General features: G+C 49.6%; 7 protein-coding genes across 7 annotated transcripts; 3 read left to right on the top strand and 4 right to left on the bottom strand.

Annotated features, from left to right (window-relative positions):
* Positions 1 to 261: 261 nt before the first annotated feature.
* On the bottom strand, positions 262 to 963 carry N7462_001039 (uncharacterized protein; the record flags this gene model as incomplete). Its single annotated transcript, XM_057072765.1, has 2 exons — positions 262 to 582; positions 685 to 963. The coding sequence occupies 2 exons, from the start codon at positions 961 to 963 to the stop codon at positions 262 to 264; spliced, it is 600 nt and encodes a 199-aa protein (XP_056939295.1).
* Positions 964 to 2,153: 1,190 nt separating this feature from the next.
* Positions 2,154 to 2,868, top strand: N7462_001038 (uncharacterized protein; the record flags this gene model as incomplete). Its single annotated transcript, XM_057072764.1, has 2 exons — positions 2,154 to 2,392; positions 2,472 to 2,868. The coding sequence occupies 2 exons, from the start codon at positions 2,154 to 2,156 to the stop codon at positions 2,866 to 2,868; spliced, it is 636 nt and encodes a 211-aa protein (XP_056939294.1).
* Positions 2,869 to 3,046: 178 nt separating this feature from the next.
* Positions 3,047 to 3,913, top strand: N7462_001037 (WW domain binding protein 11; the record flags this gene model as incomplete). Its single annotated transcript, XM_057072763.1, has 1 exon — positions 3,047 to 3,913. The coding sequence occupies one exon, from the start codon at positions 3,047 to 3,049 to the stop codon at positions 3,911 to 3,913; it is 867 nt and encodes a 288-aa protein (XP_056939293.1).
* Positions 3,914 to 4,454: 541 nt separating this feature from the next.
* On the bottom strand, positions 4,455 to 5,276 carry N7462_001036 (uncharacterized protein; the record flags this gene model as incomplete). The annotated part of the gene is made up of 1 exon (XM_057072762.1): positions 4,455 to 5,276. The coding sequence occupies one exon, from the start codon at positions 5,274 to 5,276 to the stop codon at positions 4,455 to 4,457; it is 822 nt and encodes a 273-aa protein (XP_056939292.1).
* Positions 5,277 to 8,772: 3,496 nt separating this feature from the next.
* On the bottom strand, positions 8,773 to 9,092 carry N7462_001035 (uncharacterized protein; the record flags this gene model as incomplete). The annotated part of the gene is made up of 2 exons (XM_057072761.1): positions 8,773 to 8,900; positions 8,921 to 9,092. The coding sequence occupies 2 exons, from the start codon at positions 9,090 to 9,092 to the stop codon at positions 8,773 to 8,775; spliced, it is 300 nt and encodes a 99-aa protein (XP_056939291.1).
* A 950-nt stretch (positions 9,093 to 10,042) lies between these two features.
* Positions 10,043 to 10,928, bottom strand: sidH (enoyl-CoA hydratase/isomerase family protein; the record flags this gene model as incomplete). Its single annotated transcript, XM_057072760.1, has 2 exons — positions 10,043 to 10,632; positions 10,700 to 10,928. 2 exons carry the CDS (start codon positions 10,926 to 10,928, stop codon positions 10,043 to 10,045), a joined length of 819 nt encoding a protein of 272 aa, XP_056939290.1.
* A 664-nt stretch (positions 10,929 to 11,592) lies between these two features.
* Positions 11,593 to 12,996, top strand: N7462_001033 (GNAT family N-acetyltransferase; the record flags this gene model as incomplete). Its single annotated transcript, XM_057072759.1, has 2 exons — positions 11,593 to 12,558; positions 12,625 to 12,996. The coding sequence occupies 2 exons, from the start codon at positions 11,593 to 11,595 to the stop codon at positions 12,994 to 12,996; spliced, it is 1,338 nt and encodes a 445-aa protein (XP_056939289.1).
* Between the last annotated feature and the right edge of the window lie 747 nt (positions 12,997 to 13,743).

Raw genomic sequence — 13,743 nt, 5'->3', positions numbered from 1 at the left:
CAAGAATCATGGGAGAAAAGTCAATTGCAGGGGAGTTCAAGCGAAGGGCGTCCGTGAGGACCATACTCGTATATTTGGGTGGTTTTATTTTCTGTTTCGATGTTTTGTTGACTCGGATTTTGCGCGAGCTCATGTCGGAAGATCGATGTAGAGGGTGTGGGAGGGATGTTTGGCTGGGTTCAGCCGCCCTTAGCGTTGGAAAAAAGGAAGGAAAGGGAGGAGGGCCATCACGTCAGGCATCAGCCCTCTGGGTCTTCGGAGTTAAGAGGAGGGAGGATGGCGGGAAGAGAGAGGACTTCGGCTTGAGAATGAAGTACGCGTTGATGTTGGTGTCGGGGATGGATAACAATTCGAGCGATGAACGGATGGGTAATGGTCCATGCGATGATCCAGCGTCTCGATGCGGGCGCGAAAGCCCTTGACGATATCACGGATGTGAGAGATCTTGGCCAGCTCATTGTCCAGGTCGTCGATGTCGGCGAGAATGCGACGGGTCAGGTCGATCTCCGCCTGCGCGTTACGCATAACATTGCCGGCGCGGTCGTAGGTGCGGGCGATCGATTCTTGCATCTCTTGTTCTAACTATAACAAGTCGCGGGCCAGATTAGTTCGGGTGACACAGCCATCTCGTGTTTGGCCAGAACAATGAGGTTCTATGCAAGAAAGGGAAAGAGGTCATCATACATCTTCTATGTGGTGGCGGATTCGAGATTGAAGATTGTCCAGCTGGTGTGACAGGGCGCGCAGGCTCATCGGGTCCAGCAGCAAGCGGCCCTGGCTGCTGGCGGCGCTGGTTGCGCGTGAGCTGGAATTGCTGGTTCGCCCCGTTCCTCGGCCCCGAGACATTCCATTGCCGGCATGGCCGCCCTGCAGAGCAATCTGTTGCTGCTGTCGGAGTATCTGGATTTCGGACGAGGTGAGGCCAAGCGAAGTGTCGGGAATCGAGGCTGCTGAGACGGACATTTGGTCCCGGCAGAGACATGCTCCGACAAACAGTCTATGAAGCGCCGATTAAACTCGATGAGAGACCGAACGGACCGCAGGTCATGGTGGAGGGGCGGGTCACGGTCGGATTGGTGGGTTTGATGATGGTAGTCGGCAGTCGATCGGGCAGATGGAGGGGAGGGGAGAGGGGGGAGGGGAGGGGAGAAGAGGAGTTGCAACGGCAGCAGCAGCGCAGCCGCAGGAGCTTGTGTATCGGGAGGAAAGAAAGAGTTCGCGCTAGAATAGAAAGCGACTCGGGAGGGGAGACCGTAGCATGAAGAGGCAAAAAGGACGGGACAGGAGAGAAGAGGAGGTGAAGAGGACGGCAGTCAAAAGGAGGAGGAGGTGATGGTGGTGTGGTGGGCGGCCACACCGCGGCTCGTGAACCTCGTTACACCGAAACAGGAGTTGCGGCCAGTGGGAAGCCGAGGATTTTATATTGGGGCTCGGTCGAATGGCTGGACGAGAAACAGTCGGAGGCGAAACGAAGGGAGCACGTTTGGGAACTCTGATACCTCGAGGACACGAAAGGACGACACCGAAGACAGAAGATAGGCAGACGGGGATGCGGCGTTGGAAGCGAAGAGAGAAAAAACAATCTCAGGCGCGAAAGTCGAGTCGATGTGACGGGAAGTCCAGCTTCCCCTTCGTCTATTTCCCCCTCAGAGGCGGCTCTTGATCGCCTTGTTCCCTGTTCGGGGCTCTTCCCTGCAGAAGCCCCAAAGTACGATTCCAAGGGGCTTGGAGGAGACTGGAAGGACCGCTAGGCAATGAATCGATCCAGACGAGAGGTGATCGACATAGAAATTTGCAATTCCGAGAATATGGGAGATATGAGATGATTGAGAATACCAGAAGATAGCGGTCTAAGAAAGAGAAAGGACTCCGTCAAGGAAGGGATTGCGAAGATATAAAAGATATAGTTTATCTTGTACTACGAGACGTGGGTCTCCATTCCTATCATACTAGTACGACGTACGTACTGTAGTATCGATCAGGATCGACCACTATCGACCAAGATGAATCGAACCTCGGTGAACTAGCAGACCAGTCTGTGACTTTGTCAATAAGTCATCCTCCTCCGCGTTCTCGTCTATATGTTCCGGTGTCTCATATACGTCGAGGCCTGTTACTCCGTGGTGGTCCTGCGTCAAATCGACCTCCGAACCATGGATCATCCCCTTCTCCGCTCCGCTTTTTCGAGCTCGCTCTTCACCTCCAAAATCGCGCATCCAACCTCTTCCACCTCTCTCTCGCCAAACTTTCACCCTTGGGCCGGCGACTGGCAACGTACACGTTACGATTCTCCAATTTCTCGATTCTTTGGACTCATCCTCATCCGCCTGCTCCCCTCCCCTCCCGGCTACGCAGTCCAATCAGACGCAGATCCCGACCCGCTGCCTAAACCGTGAGGCTGAAGCAACGACACCGGAAACCTCGCCATTGGCACCGACGCGACGACCGAAGGGCTGACAGTTGACTTCCAGACGCGCGCCCACCCGACATCCACAGCGTGGGATTCGCACTTCACTTTCCAAGCCGGTGCGCATCAACCCCCATTGCCCAGTCACTGCCCCGGGCTGGACCCAGATCGTGCTCGTTCTGCAGATTCCTCTTGACCCAACGGCCCAACTTGACGCGATTCCCCCGAGTGATTGGAGCACTGACGCTTGGATCACGTATTCCTGCAGGTCTCTTGCATCCGCGAGCTCTAGCCTCGCGCTCTCCGTCCACAACTCTTCCGCCATTCCTGCGCCCTTCCTCCTACCCCCACCGCCGCAATTCAAGTTCAAGAAAGCGAGACCCGGTCCCACATCGGAGACATTTCGGCCTGGGAGCCCACTGGAAGCAAGACCTGATCGATCCAGGTGTTGGGGCAGCTGACTACACGACTCGCCGGGGATCGACATCTGGTGCATCATAATCCCTCCGAGATTATCCAACAGACCCCTGCGTGTGGTGCTAGGTGGATCAGTGGAGAAATCTGCCCCGCGATATTGCCCCGCGATTTCTGACCCTAACTGCAGCTACGATTCCCAAACGGGCGTAGCAGCTCGTCCAGATGGCCAAAGACAAGGAGCGGTCCATGAACCCTGCGGCGGCGCAGCGGAAACAAGAGAAGCAGAAGTCGCTGAAAAAGGGCAAAGCAGAGGCGCTTGCGCGCCGGAATGAGAAGCTCGCGCGCCGCAACCCGGACCGGCTCCAGCGGCAGATCAATGATCTCAAGGCGATGGAAGAGACGGGCCAGCGGCTGCGGCCGCGTGACAAGGAGGTCTTGGAAGCCCTGGAGCGCGATCTACGGGCGGTATTGAAAGCTCGGGAAGCGTTGGGCGACAAGGCGCCCAAATTTAACCAAGGGGAACGAGGCGGGCCCCGACAGGATGGAGGAGACAGGGTTCTAGGGAAACGGAGGAGAGACTTGGACTTTCGGCGGCACCAGGAGCAAAGCGATGGCAGTGACACAGACGAGAGCGTGCGACGGATCCCCATGCCGCGCGATACACCGCCGCCGATACCTCGCGAGTTCCAGCCCAAGAGAGGCCCGGGGGTAAATGCTCAAGGATCGGAGCGTCGGGGCCCGCATGCATTACCGTCTAGACCGCCAGCGGTTGAAACCAAGACCGTTTACGAAGCCAAGCCGGAGATCCGGGATTTGCGGCAGGAGGCTATCAACAAATTTGTGCCCGCGGCGGTGCGCATGAAACAGGAGTCCATCAAAGGCCAAGGAAAACTTTTGGAACCCGAAGAAATGGATAAGCTTGAGAAATCTGGATATACTGCTGGCACTACAGGAGCCGAGGCTCGTTCCCAAGCAGATCAAACATCCACAACGGTGGATGAACATCAGTCCCTTGAGGAGGAGGAGCGGCGGTTCAAGCAGGAGCTGCGCTCAGTCGAGATAGAAGAGGTGTCGGACGAAGATGCCTAGCGGTGTCAGACATGCATTAGAATTTCAGATATGGACCGGACTGTCTTCAACTAATTGGGCTCCGAAGAAACTATACCCCCTATTGAAGCCCTTTCTATGTATTACTACTACCCGTTCGTTGAATATCTTTCTGACTCTTGTCTTCCATATGGCCGAGAAGGCTTTTAATGAACATGAGGATTCAAAGCTACAGCCCGACATACAGCTGGAAAGCTGATCAATTTACAATCAACTTTGCCTATCTCGGCTGTCTTGCCTTTCAAAATTACATATTTCCCTATATCATTTACTGAATTTGCCACAAAGATGTTTCTACCGGGGGGGGAGAAGCATTTCATTCGTTGTGATTTGATGCAGAACTTGTTCATTTTCTTGATAATTTGCAATCTATTCTGAGAACCATGCAAGTCCGTCTTGATCTAGAAAGACAGAACATATCATGATTGCGAGAGCTTACAATGGAACACAGATAGTCCAACTTACCTGATATGGGTGCGGCGCCAACTGCATTGAGAGCAATTGCATCCGGTACATGGCTCATTCAGTCGACACCAAATGCTATACAGCTCATCGAGCCGAGCAGATTGCTCAGGGGGCTCGAAAGGGGGAGAACCATCCGCATCATGACATCCAGGTCGTGCTGACGAAGTCTCCAGTACGTGGACTCCATGCGAGCCATAACCTCGAAATCGATGGCAATCGTGTCAGTCTCTTCTTGCTGAGGACACGAGGTGACTTCAACGATGAGTCGTCCCAGGGAAATACGTACCATGCGGAGGAAATGTGCCGAGGTTTGGTGGTTGCCCTGCTCAAAAAGAGCGGCCCTCATTTCAATGGCATTGTTGATTGCTCCCCACCGTGACCAGGAGCAAGCTCTTGTGATGAAGGATTGCTCCACTGTAGCTCTGTGAATAGCAAGAGCGTACTGAGATAGCCGGTGCTGCACGTCATGAAGGATGTTAGTGACGACCCGAAGCTCACATTTAGCCAAGAGAAGATTTTCACACTCACCAAGCTGAGCTACCATAAAGTCTCGACTGGAACGGAGGTCTGGGGTTGTCCAGAGATGGGGGGTGTCGAGGCGGATCGGAAAGCCGACGGCAGATGGGATACTGAAGTCTATGGAAGCGCAATTATTCTCAACGGCTGACCGAGATACGAGGCCGCTCACGATCTCGGGTTCAGGCTCGTCAATATCCATCAAAATGTCAGCCATTGTAGACTCTTCCAAATGTGTACCCGAGTCCATGGAGGGTGAGGGCGACGACTCCCACTCCATTGAGTCGGACGAATCATCTCCATCAGCATCATTTTGTGGTCCCAAGTCACCAGTCCGTGCGAAAATGCTGTCGGTAATTGCCATAGCTGTGTCGAAGATTTGAATACTGTCACAAAATATTGAGTTTCGATTTTTGCGAGAAGGCTGCGTTTGAAAGAAGGCCACAAGGCTATGGGGAAGAAGTCTGCCACGTAAATCGGGGCACAAATGAAACTTATATAGTATGCCTCGAAGGCAGGACAGCTGATATCTCCCGTCTCGGTGTTATTTGATAGACTGAATTGAGCAGATATGTCTTGGAGCTGCTTTATTCCCACTAATATGACAATGAAGTGACTTCTGAAATAAAGCAATTGTGAACCCGAATTTATTGATCACAAAGAAATCATCCGGAAGTAGGCCTTTGTCGCTGTATCTCTGATATTGGACAAAGGATGAGCTTATTCTAATCTGGCTAATTCAGATCTCCCGAGACAACTGCGAGCGACGTGGATTTTCAGAATTAAATACGCAGGGAAGCTGATATTTTATTGTATTTGCGTATCCATTTGATCTGAATTCATTTCGTGTTAAGTTCGCCCGCTCGCAGTGGAGTATATATCCATAAATTGGCGGATTTTGCTACTGGCTGAAATTTGATGAGCCCTGTTTTGTGGAATCTGTAGTAGAATTTCAAAATTATGACATGAATCATGCGAACTTAAATCTCAAAGGCTTGCGAAAAAAATCATCCCACCGATAGCGTTAAAGACATTCCAAATGTATAGATACTGAAACTATTGAGACAGGATGTGGGAAAGGGCCGGGAACTTTGTGTAGGAAGGTATTGTGTTCTCCGGCCTATCATATCGCGGTATATTTTTTGATAGAGGTGACTCACATTGTGAGCTAGATTGTGAGAGATGTGTCAGAGACGGGAGCCTGATGAAACCTGATCCTGGCCAAGGTGTATTTGAAGAGATATCATCCTCCTCACATTTGGACGATATTGGTGTTGCAGTATGCGGACAAGGTAGCTGATGATATCCATGTTGTGGATGCTCCAATGCTACAAGCACTGGAGACAATGGTGTTGTTTCATGAAAGGCCGGTTTGGCGGCCAAAGAGATGGGAGACAGGGGAATATGAGGATTTGATGCCCTTGTAGCGGGGGGTATCGGGTGCCTTTCAGTAAGATCACCTTTGGTTAAATTTGTAGCCACGGCTTGTTCACGAGCGAAGACGGCGAAGTTCTGTAAATCGTTGACCAATGTTGGAGGAAAGAACGATTTTTGAGGAAGAGTATCTCGTAGACCAGGGTCGATGGTAGGGATTTGCAGTTCAGAGAAGAAAGGGTTAGATTCAGAATGATAGCTGATGAGGTGCAGTCGATGACCAGTAGATGCTGTGATACTAAACGACTGTTTCGTGAGGCCAGTCGGCTTGTATCGAAGATTGGTTCTATCATCTCGGAAATCTCCTTTTTGAACCGGATCGCGACCATGTACATCACGTTCCATTTCACGGTAGGTCAAGAATCTGCCTGCCACACGGCTTGAGCTCCATGGTCTGCCATCGGTCCACCTTCTCATGCCTGCTTCACGCTCGTCCCATATGAATACCGAACCAGATCTGATTGATTGACGTTCTTTTTCTGATAATCGTCTCTGAAGGCGTGGTAACGTGCCATCCTGAGAGGCTTGGAAGAGAAGAATGGCATCCGCACAGGTACGAACACGACCGTAATAGCTCTCCATTCAGTCTCGTCTAGGACGTAGATTTTCGAAAAGCATTCGGATTTCAAGACCAATCTAGAGAGAATTTGATAGAGACGTGCTGCTTCGGGGCACTCAGTCCTTTCGAGAAAGCCTAGCTGCCTAGAGGTGATCGACAAAGAGCGAAGATAGAGGTATACACGTTAGGGATCACGAGGTCGACAGCAAAGTGATGGGAGCTCAGAATTAAGATAACTTGGTAGGTAGTCGAAACAGATTATGAAGAGTGATGGAAATCAGAAAGAGTCGCAGATGGTAAAGTGAAACCGAGGAGAATATTAGAAAGAAAGACTCTATACAGAGCCGACACGCTCTAGATAGTGGCGCTGGAGGATTATTATCTCCATTGGGTGCTGGAACATTCAGTCATGCTGCTAATGGAGGGGCCCGAACGCCATTACTGTCAAACAGTGTCTTTTTTCTTCGAATCCTTCGCCATGCTGCCTGGCAATACATCCATGGGTCTCTTCTCGGAGTTAGCATCATTGGAGCCATGGAGCGCTCGGTCTCCGAGTATTGGCGTTTTTATTTTTATTGGCATTTTTTCTAACTAGTTCGTTGCTCTGGTTGAGACTCGCAACAACATTCTCTCCTTCTCTCCCAGAGTCTCCATCGGAAAGAAGGGAAAAAGAATGGAGCAGAGTTTTCTGTTCTCTAAGGCTACATTTCTTGTCTTCCGAAGGGGGTCTCGGATCTTGTATCGTCTAATTGTCATATACATCGTAAGATACGGGTATTATTGCGGTAGTACTACGTAAGATACCACTTGTGGTATAGTACCAGCGGCGGGTGACTCCGCCGGATGCTTGGCCCGAGACCCCATTTCCAATGCCTCGAGCGATCTGATAAGGCCCCGCCCCCATCCTTTTTAGGTATCAAGGGCCGAGCCTTCGCAACAACCCCTGCCAGGGCCAGTTAGACCACACGTGGCTTATACCCCCACCCCCCATAATCTGCTCATGTTTTGCTCTAAGCGAAATGCTGGTGGAGCAATAATTCTCCACAGTCTTCAAGATATGGGGCTGTCTCGAAGGGGTTGTTGGATCTTGATGAAGGCCACTGGGCTAATTTTCCTGGATAAAAGTTAATAATTGGCGCCTATATACCGTGGCGAGTCCATGGTTAAAAAAACCCTGATTAGATTCGGCTATTGGTGAGGATCCCCCCTCCTGAAGCGTTCGATAATGCCCACTCCAGTCCTAGATTCCCTAGGCACCCCTGGCTAACACCCTGACCAGCCATGGCACCCACATCACAAGTCTTCTGTCAAGGCCATTTTTACGTAATATAGCTGTCGGCATTGAATGTTGATTCCTCCCCTTGACACAAATTTGCTCCTGCTTGATTTCGACTCACAAGCGTCATTTCTCTGCTGGGAAAGAAGGCACTTGAAGCGCGCCTACTGAAATCCTTGACATCTTCCTGCTTGTCAGTGTTCTGAGATGCCTTCATGTGGGATCAAAGACAGCAATGAGATCTACTTTTTTCTTTGTTTCTTCAGTACTAATTTTCCGAAATTCAAAGCGTTACATGTACGCTCCAAGTTGATACAGCTCAGGATTACTTGGTGCGCTCGGGATATTTGTCTTGACATTTACAATGTTTGGGTATGAAAAGAGAAACAAAATGCTAGATATGATTTAATACAGCATCATAACGCGCGACAAATGCTCAGCTGGTCTTGAAAGATGCACAGTCCGTCAAAAACTAGTGGTTCAAAAGAACGTAACCTTGACCTGTTTGACCTCGCCGAGATTGATGCTTTTGATCTTGAAGAGTCTAAGCGAAAGGCAGAACCATAACACCAGCTCGCACAACAAGTATTTTCATCTGAACATAGGCATACGATTTCTCAATAGCCACTCTTGTAGTGCTTCCAACAGGGTGGCCGAGCTGTGTTGGTAGATCCTCGAGATCAGGTCAATATTTGACATAGCTGATTGCGGAAGATATTCTAGAAAAGCCGGATAGTACTTGGTAGTGCAAAATCCAGCACAGGTGTTCGCGTCAATCCATTCGCCAAGTTCCAGCGACGTTCAAAATACCAGAGCGCTTGCAACATACTGGTGATCGGAAGCAGCCAAATAGCCAGCTGCTCAATGATAATGAAAATGGTACCACCGACGGAAGTAAAAATCTGACACATGACAATATAGCTAATGTAATGATCAGGTTGGTGGAAATGAAGCATCACACCTTCTGCAAATATAGCCAAATATATAGAACGGAACAGCAATGTGAAGGAGCCACTTGAAATTTGTTGAAGATCCCAAGACATAAAACACACCTTGCAGCTGTTATACATCACTGGCCTTGGATAACACGCTACTATCTAATCCTTGTCGAAGTGATATGTTCCAGAATCTTAAATCGTGATAACTATAGGCTAGATCTAATCAGATGGCCAGGGCTCAGTGGATCTCTCCCATGGGACCAAATTAGAGGGAGATTCTCCTGTACTCCGTAGAGTGAGCCGCTTTGCCACGGAAGCTTCTTCATTCTGCCACGGACTTGGTGCAGCATATTCGACCATCAGTAATTATTCATTGACGTTGCAGAAATTTCAGGTAAGGCCATTTCACCTAAACCTTCCCATTTCTTCGTGTCTTTTCGGGGTCGGAAGAGAAGGTGACGTGAGGACATAGCTATAGGTCATGACCAATGGAGATAAGTTCACGCGCGGGAGGCCCAAAGCAGTCGAAAGACTTCATTCCACTCATGCTATAGTCGAGATTTCACTATCTATCAGACTTTGGCTACTCGTAAAAGGCTAGGTCTGTCGAGCCACGAGTCCCTATAGTATACTACGATTCTTCCCTAGAGATCCCAGGAAGTGAGAGGTTGGAAAGAAACTATACACTAAGTTTAATTTGATAAGGTCAAGGCCCTCTCCTGGATTGCACGGGCTCTTCTACCACTTTAAGTCGCATTCTCAAAGCAGCCTTGCGATCACAATGATAGTAGTAAAGTCAGCAAAGGGCACTTGACTTCAGACGTAAGATTATTTATCTTAACACTTCCCTTATGCAGTATATTATTATGTGTCCTAGATAGCACATTGGAATGCCCAGCGATCGAATAGCCTGCGAACCACCTTTAAAGCTTTGAATTGACCCATTTCGTCGGTCGCTTCTCCACAAACGCTTGAATACCTTCACGAAAGTTGGCGCCAGCCATCAGGCGAGGGTACCATTCGTTTTCCAGAATTTTAACTGCATCCTCTACCTTGCTTGACTCCCAGGACAAGCGAATTCCCTGGCGACTGACAATAAGCGAGTCGGGGCTGTTTTCACACATTTCCTGCGCAAGTGTAAGGGCGGCCTGAGCCACATCTTCCCCTGAGTTGACCAGACGGGATACGAGGCCCCATTCATAGAGAGTCTTGGCTGTCACATTCCTGCCAGTCAGTGCCAAGTCCATCGTGCGCTGTAATCCAAGTGTCCGTGTCAATCGTGGTAGGCAGCCTGCGACGGCTGCAATCCCTCGCTTCGCTTCCGGCAGCGAAAAAATTGCAGATGATGACGCTACAACGAGATCGCAATTTGCCACCATCTCAAACCCTCCTCCCATACAAATCCCGTTGACTGCTGCAATAATAGGTTTCTTGCCGCTCCGACGAGGCAGACCAGCCAAACCAGGGGCGCTCATATCATTAACAACCCCGTTTCTATTCATTTCGTTCCATTCTATGAAATGAAAATTTAATCAGAATTATCCAAGTTTGACGAAGAAATAGATAAGAATGGGATATACCATGAAGGTCGGCTCCGGTACAAAAAGCTCTCCCAGAACCTGTGATGATGCCGACCCATAAGCTTTCATCCTGATCGAAGAGTTCCCATATTTCCTGTATTTCTCGACTGGTCGCCTTGTTGATGCAGTTCAACCGATCTTGTCGGTTCAATGTGACTTGAACTACTCGTTCATGCGGAAATGACACGCTAAAATGCCGATATTCCTGGGTTCTTGATTTCAGCGTCATTGCGGTAAATTCTCTCTAGGTAACCAATTCAAGGAAGTGCAGTGTGATGTCTTGCTTTTTTTGACCAGTTCTGCACTTGGCTTTATACCTATCTGATTGACTTGATCAGATTACAGGTATAAGCGTACTGCCGGGATTCTTAGGCGATACCGATGTCTGATATTTTGGAAACCGTATTGCTGGGCGGCTTTCTTCAGCGCTAGTACGCTCTTCGTAAAAGGTTGACTCCGCTAGAATATTTCTAGCGTCTTCGCTTAAAAAATCTCTTCATACTGCCCATAAGGAGTCAAGGGTTGATTGGAAGGGAGCCATTTTACGTGGTAATGAGAGGTTCTCCGGTATTGATCCGGACAGGCCCGAGCCCACGAGAGGACCATGGATCGCGCGGTATTTACGATAGTTTGAAACTTTTTTTCTTTTTTTCTTTCTTTTTCTTTTTTTTTTTTAAAAAAAAACAAAAAAAACAGGAATAGTAATTTATAGTTTTCATCAAGTTTTTATCAGATTGGAGCTATTCCGGGGGGGTTTCTTTCCGAGCCCGAAATCACCATACCTCGGCTTTTGCTAGGGTATATGCAGAGCTTCTTAATGCGAAGCCGCTCCTCTTGACCTTTGCACTCTGTTACATTCTTGAAGCTATCGCACTGGATCAAGACCTGTCAAAATGGCGTCCAACGCATCACCTTCAGTGCAATATCCTCCGGTTAAGCTTCCGCATCCCTTTCTGACTGCATATAAGGTGCAGACATCAGCACATACTTCTCCGGCCAAGAACCGGTTGGTGCTGGAAAGTCAGCCCAGTAACGGACGCCCATTGTCAGAGCCACTGCATCTCGAATCACTCTCATGGACGGCTCTGACAATTCCTACTTTGGACGAGCGCCCGCCCGCCTCCGATAATAGTCACTGGGCTAGAGCTCGCCGGAGCCCCTTCACTACATTCCAATGGGAGGCTGATGTACCTTCCCTGGGGCAGATTTGGAACGTGGTGCATGCAATCTATCTCGCTCATCCAACATATGAGTATTTTCGGCTTACTCTTATTGGTTCTGAGAGTGATGTAATTTGCAAGGAGCTCCTTACCACTGGACTTGGAATAGAGCACCCTAAGCCATGGCATCGTCCCCAGGACAAGGCGACCTGGAAATCGAAGGAAGTTTTGATTCTCCGAAGCGCCTTCTGGCAAGGCGCTGCCTCACCAGCGGGCTCTCGTCCCATCTGGGCCGCGGGAGATGGCACAGATGGTCCGCTGAGAACACCGCTAGATCAATTTCCAATCATGCCCGAGAACTATCAGATCACCATGAAATTTCCCGAACAGGCAGTATATACTCGCCACCCAACTCGTCGTCCGAAGCCACACCCCGGTTCAATTGCCTATAGCCGATACATTCCTGAAGTTGACGAGCACTTCTCTCTTGAGGTGGTTGATTGGGAAAACCAAGAACACTTGAAACTTTTCAACACCTGGCAAAACGACCCGCGAGTCGCGCAAGGATGGAATGAAACAGGCACCTTGGACCAACACCGAGCATATCTTCGCAACCTGCACTTTGACCCTCATGTTCTTTGTTTGTTTGGACGTTTCGACAATACTCGTTTCTCATATTATGAGCTGTACTGGGCTAAGGTGAGTTCCTACTGGAAAGCCTGTTAGTTTGCATCCCTGCATAGACTCACCAAAAACTGCTAATAGGAGGATCATTACGGAGCACATTATGATGCCGGAGATTATGATCGCGGACGCCACTCTCTTGTTGGCGATGCATCGTTCCGCGGCTCTCATCGAGTCAACGCATGGTATTCCAGCTGCATCCATTATTGTTTCTTGGATGACCCTCGCACAGTGAATGTGGTTGGCGAGCCCAAGGCGACGGGCTCCACGATTCTGTCGTATGAAAATTCTCAGGGTCTAACGATCGGCAAATATGTTGACCTTGGCCACAAACGCTCGGTCCACTCCATCTGCAGCCGGGAGAAATGGTTCCAGCTGTGTCCGTTGTTTTGGGACGGGCGAGAACGGCCCTTGGAGTCGGCCGATCGTGCCGCGTGGAATGCCAAATTATAGTAGTTCCGTGTGTCATATAATACCCGTGGCTGGTCGTTCCATGTGAATTTTCATATTGATTTTTGGTAATAAGTCTTCAAAGACAATATACCTACCTAGAATGGGTCTCATCGGTGAGGATGGGCGATCGCCTGTAGATACATAATTTCCCACGCGACGGACGAGATGCTGCTGCCTTCACTGTAACGTAAGGCCGACGTGCAGAAGTGGACCTTCGGACATAGGTGGCGCTGTCAGACAATTTTCACTGCTCAGAGTGGAACCTCAGTTTCGACATGGTTGTGTACTTCTCTTTACCAGCCACACAAAATATTTATCCGGCGGACCCAGTGATCCGTCCCCCCCCCCCCAAGAACCTAGCCGCTTGACGATTTTTGAATGAGCGGACTGACTGAGAGAATTGATGCAATCAACTTACGGGGAGTAAGAAGGGGTTGAGGTTGATTACAATTTCAGGACGGTAGACCAGGATCCTGGTGGAAGTATCCGCTATCGTTCACGGATGGGCCTTCCGAACATGATCGCTTGTGAGCTGCGGAGACTTTCACCATTTGGGCAACCCGAGGATCCGTCAAAGGCCAATGGCTCCAGTTGGTCGCGGGAGAGAGTCGACTAAATTGCCTATTTGAAAATGACGATTTGATTATTCCCGAGGCCTCGTCAATACATACCAGTAACCATCCGGACGTGTACTATTACCGACTGTATGGTATTTGTATATTTACACAAGCTTCGGTACAAGGTTAC

Source organism: Penicillium macrosclerotiorum (assembly GCF_028827735.1).
Source record: "Penicillium macrosclerotiorum strain IBT 26536 chromosome Unknown utg000001l_segment0_segment0, whole genome shotgun sequence".
Taxonomy (NCBI): domain Eukaryota; kingdom Fungi; phylum Ascomycota; class Eurotiomycetes; order Eurotiales; family Aspergillaceae; genus Penicillium; species Penicillium macrosclerotiorum.
This window is presented reverse-complemented; position numbering and strand designations above follow the sequence as displayed.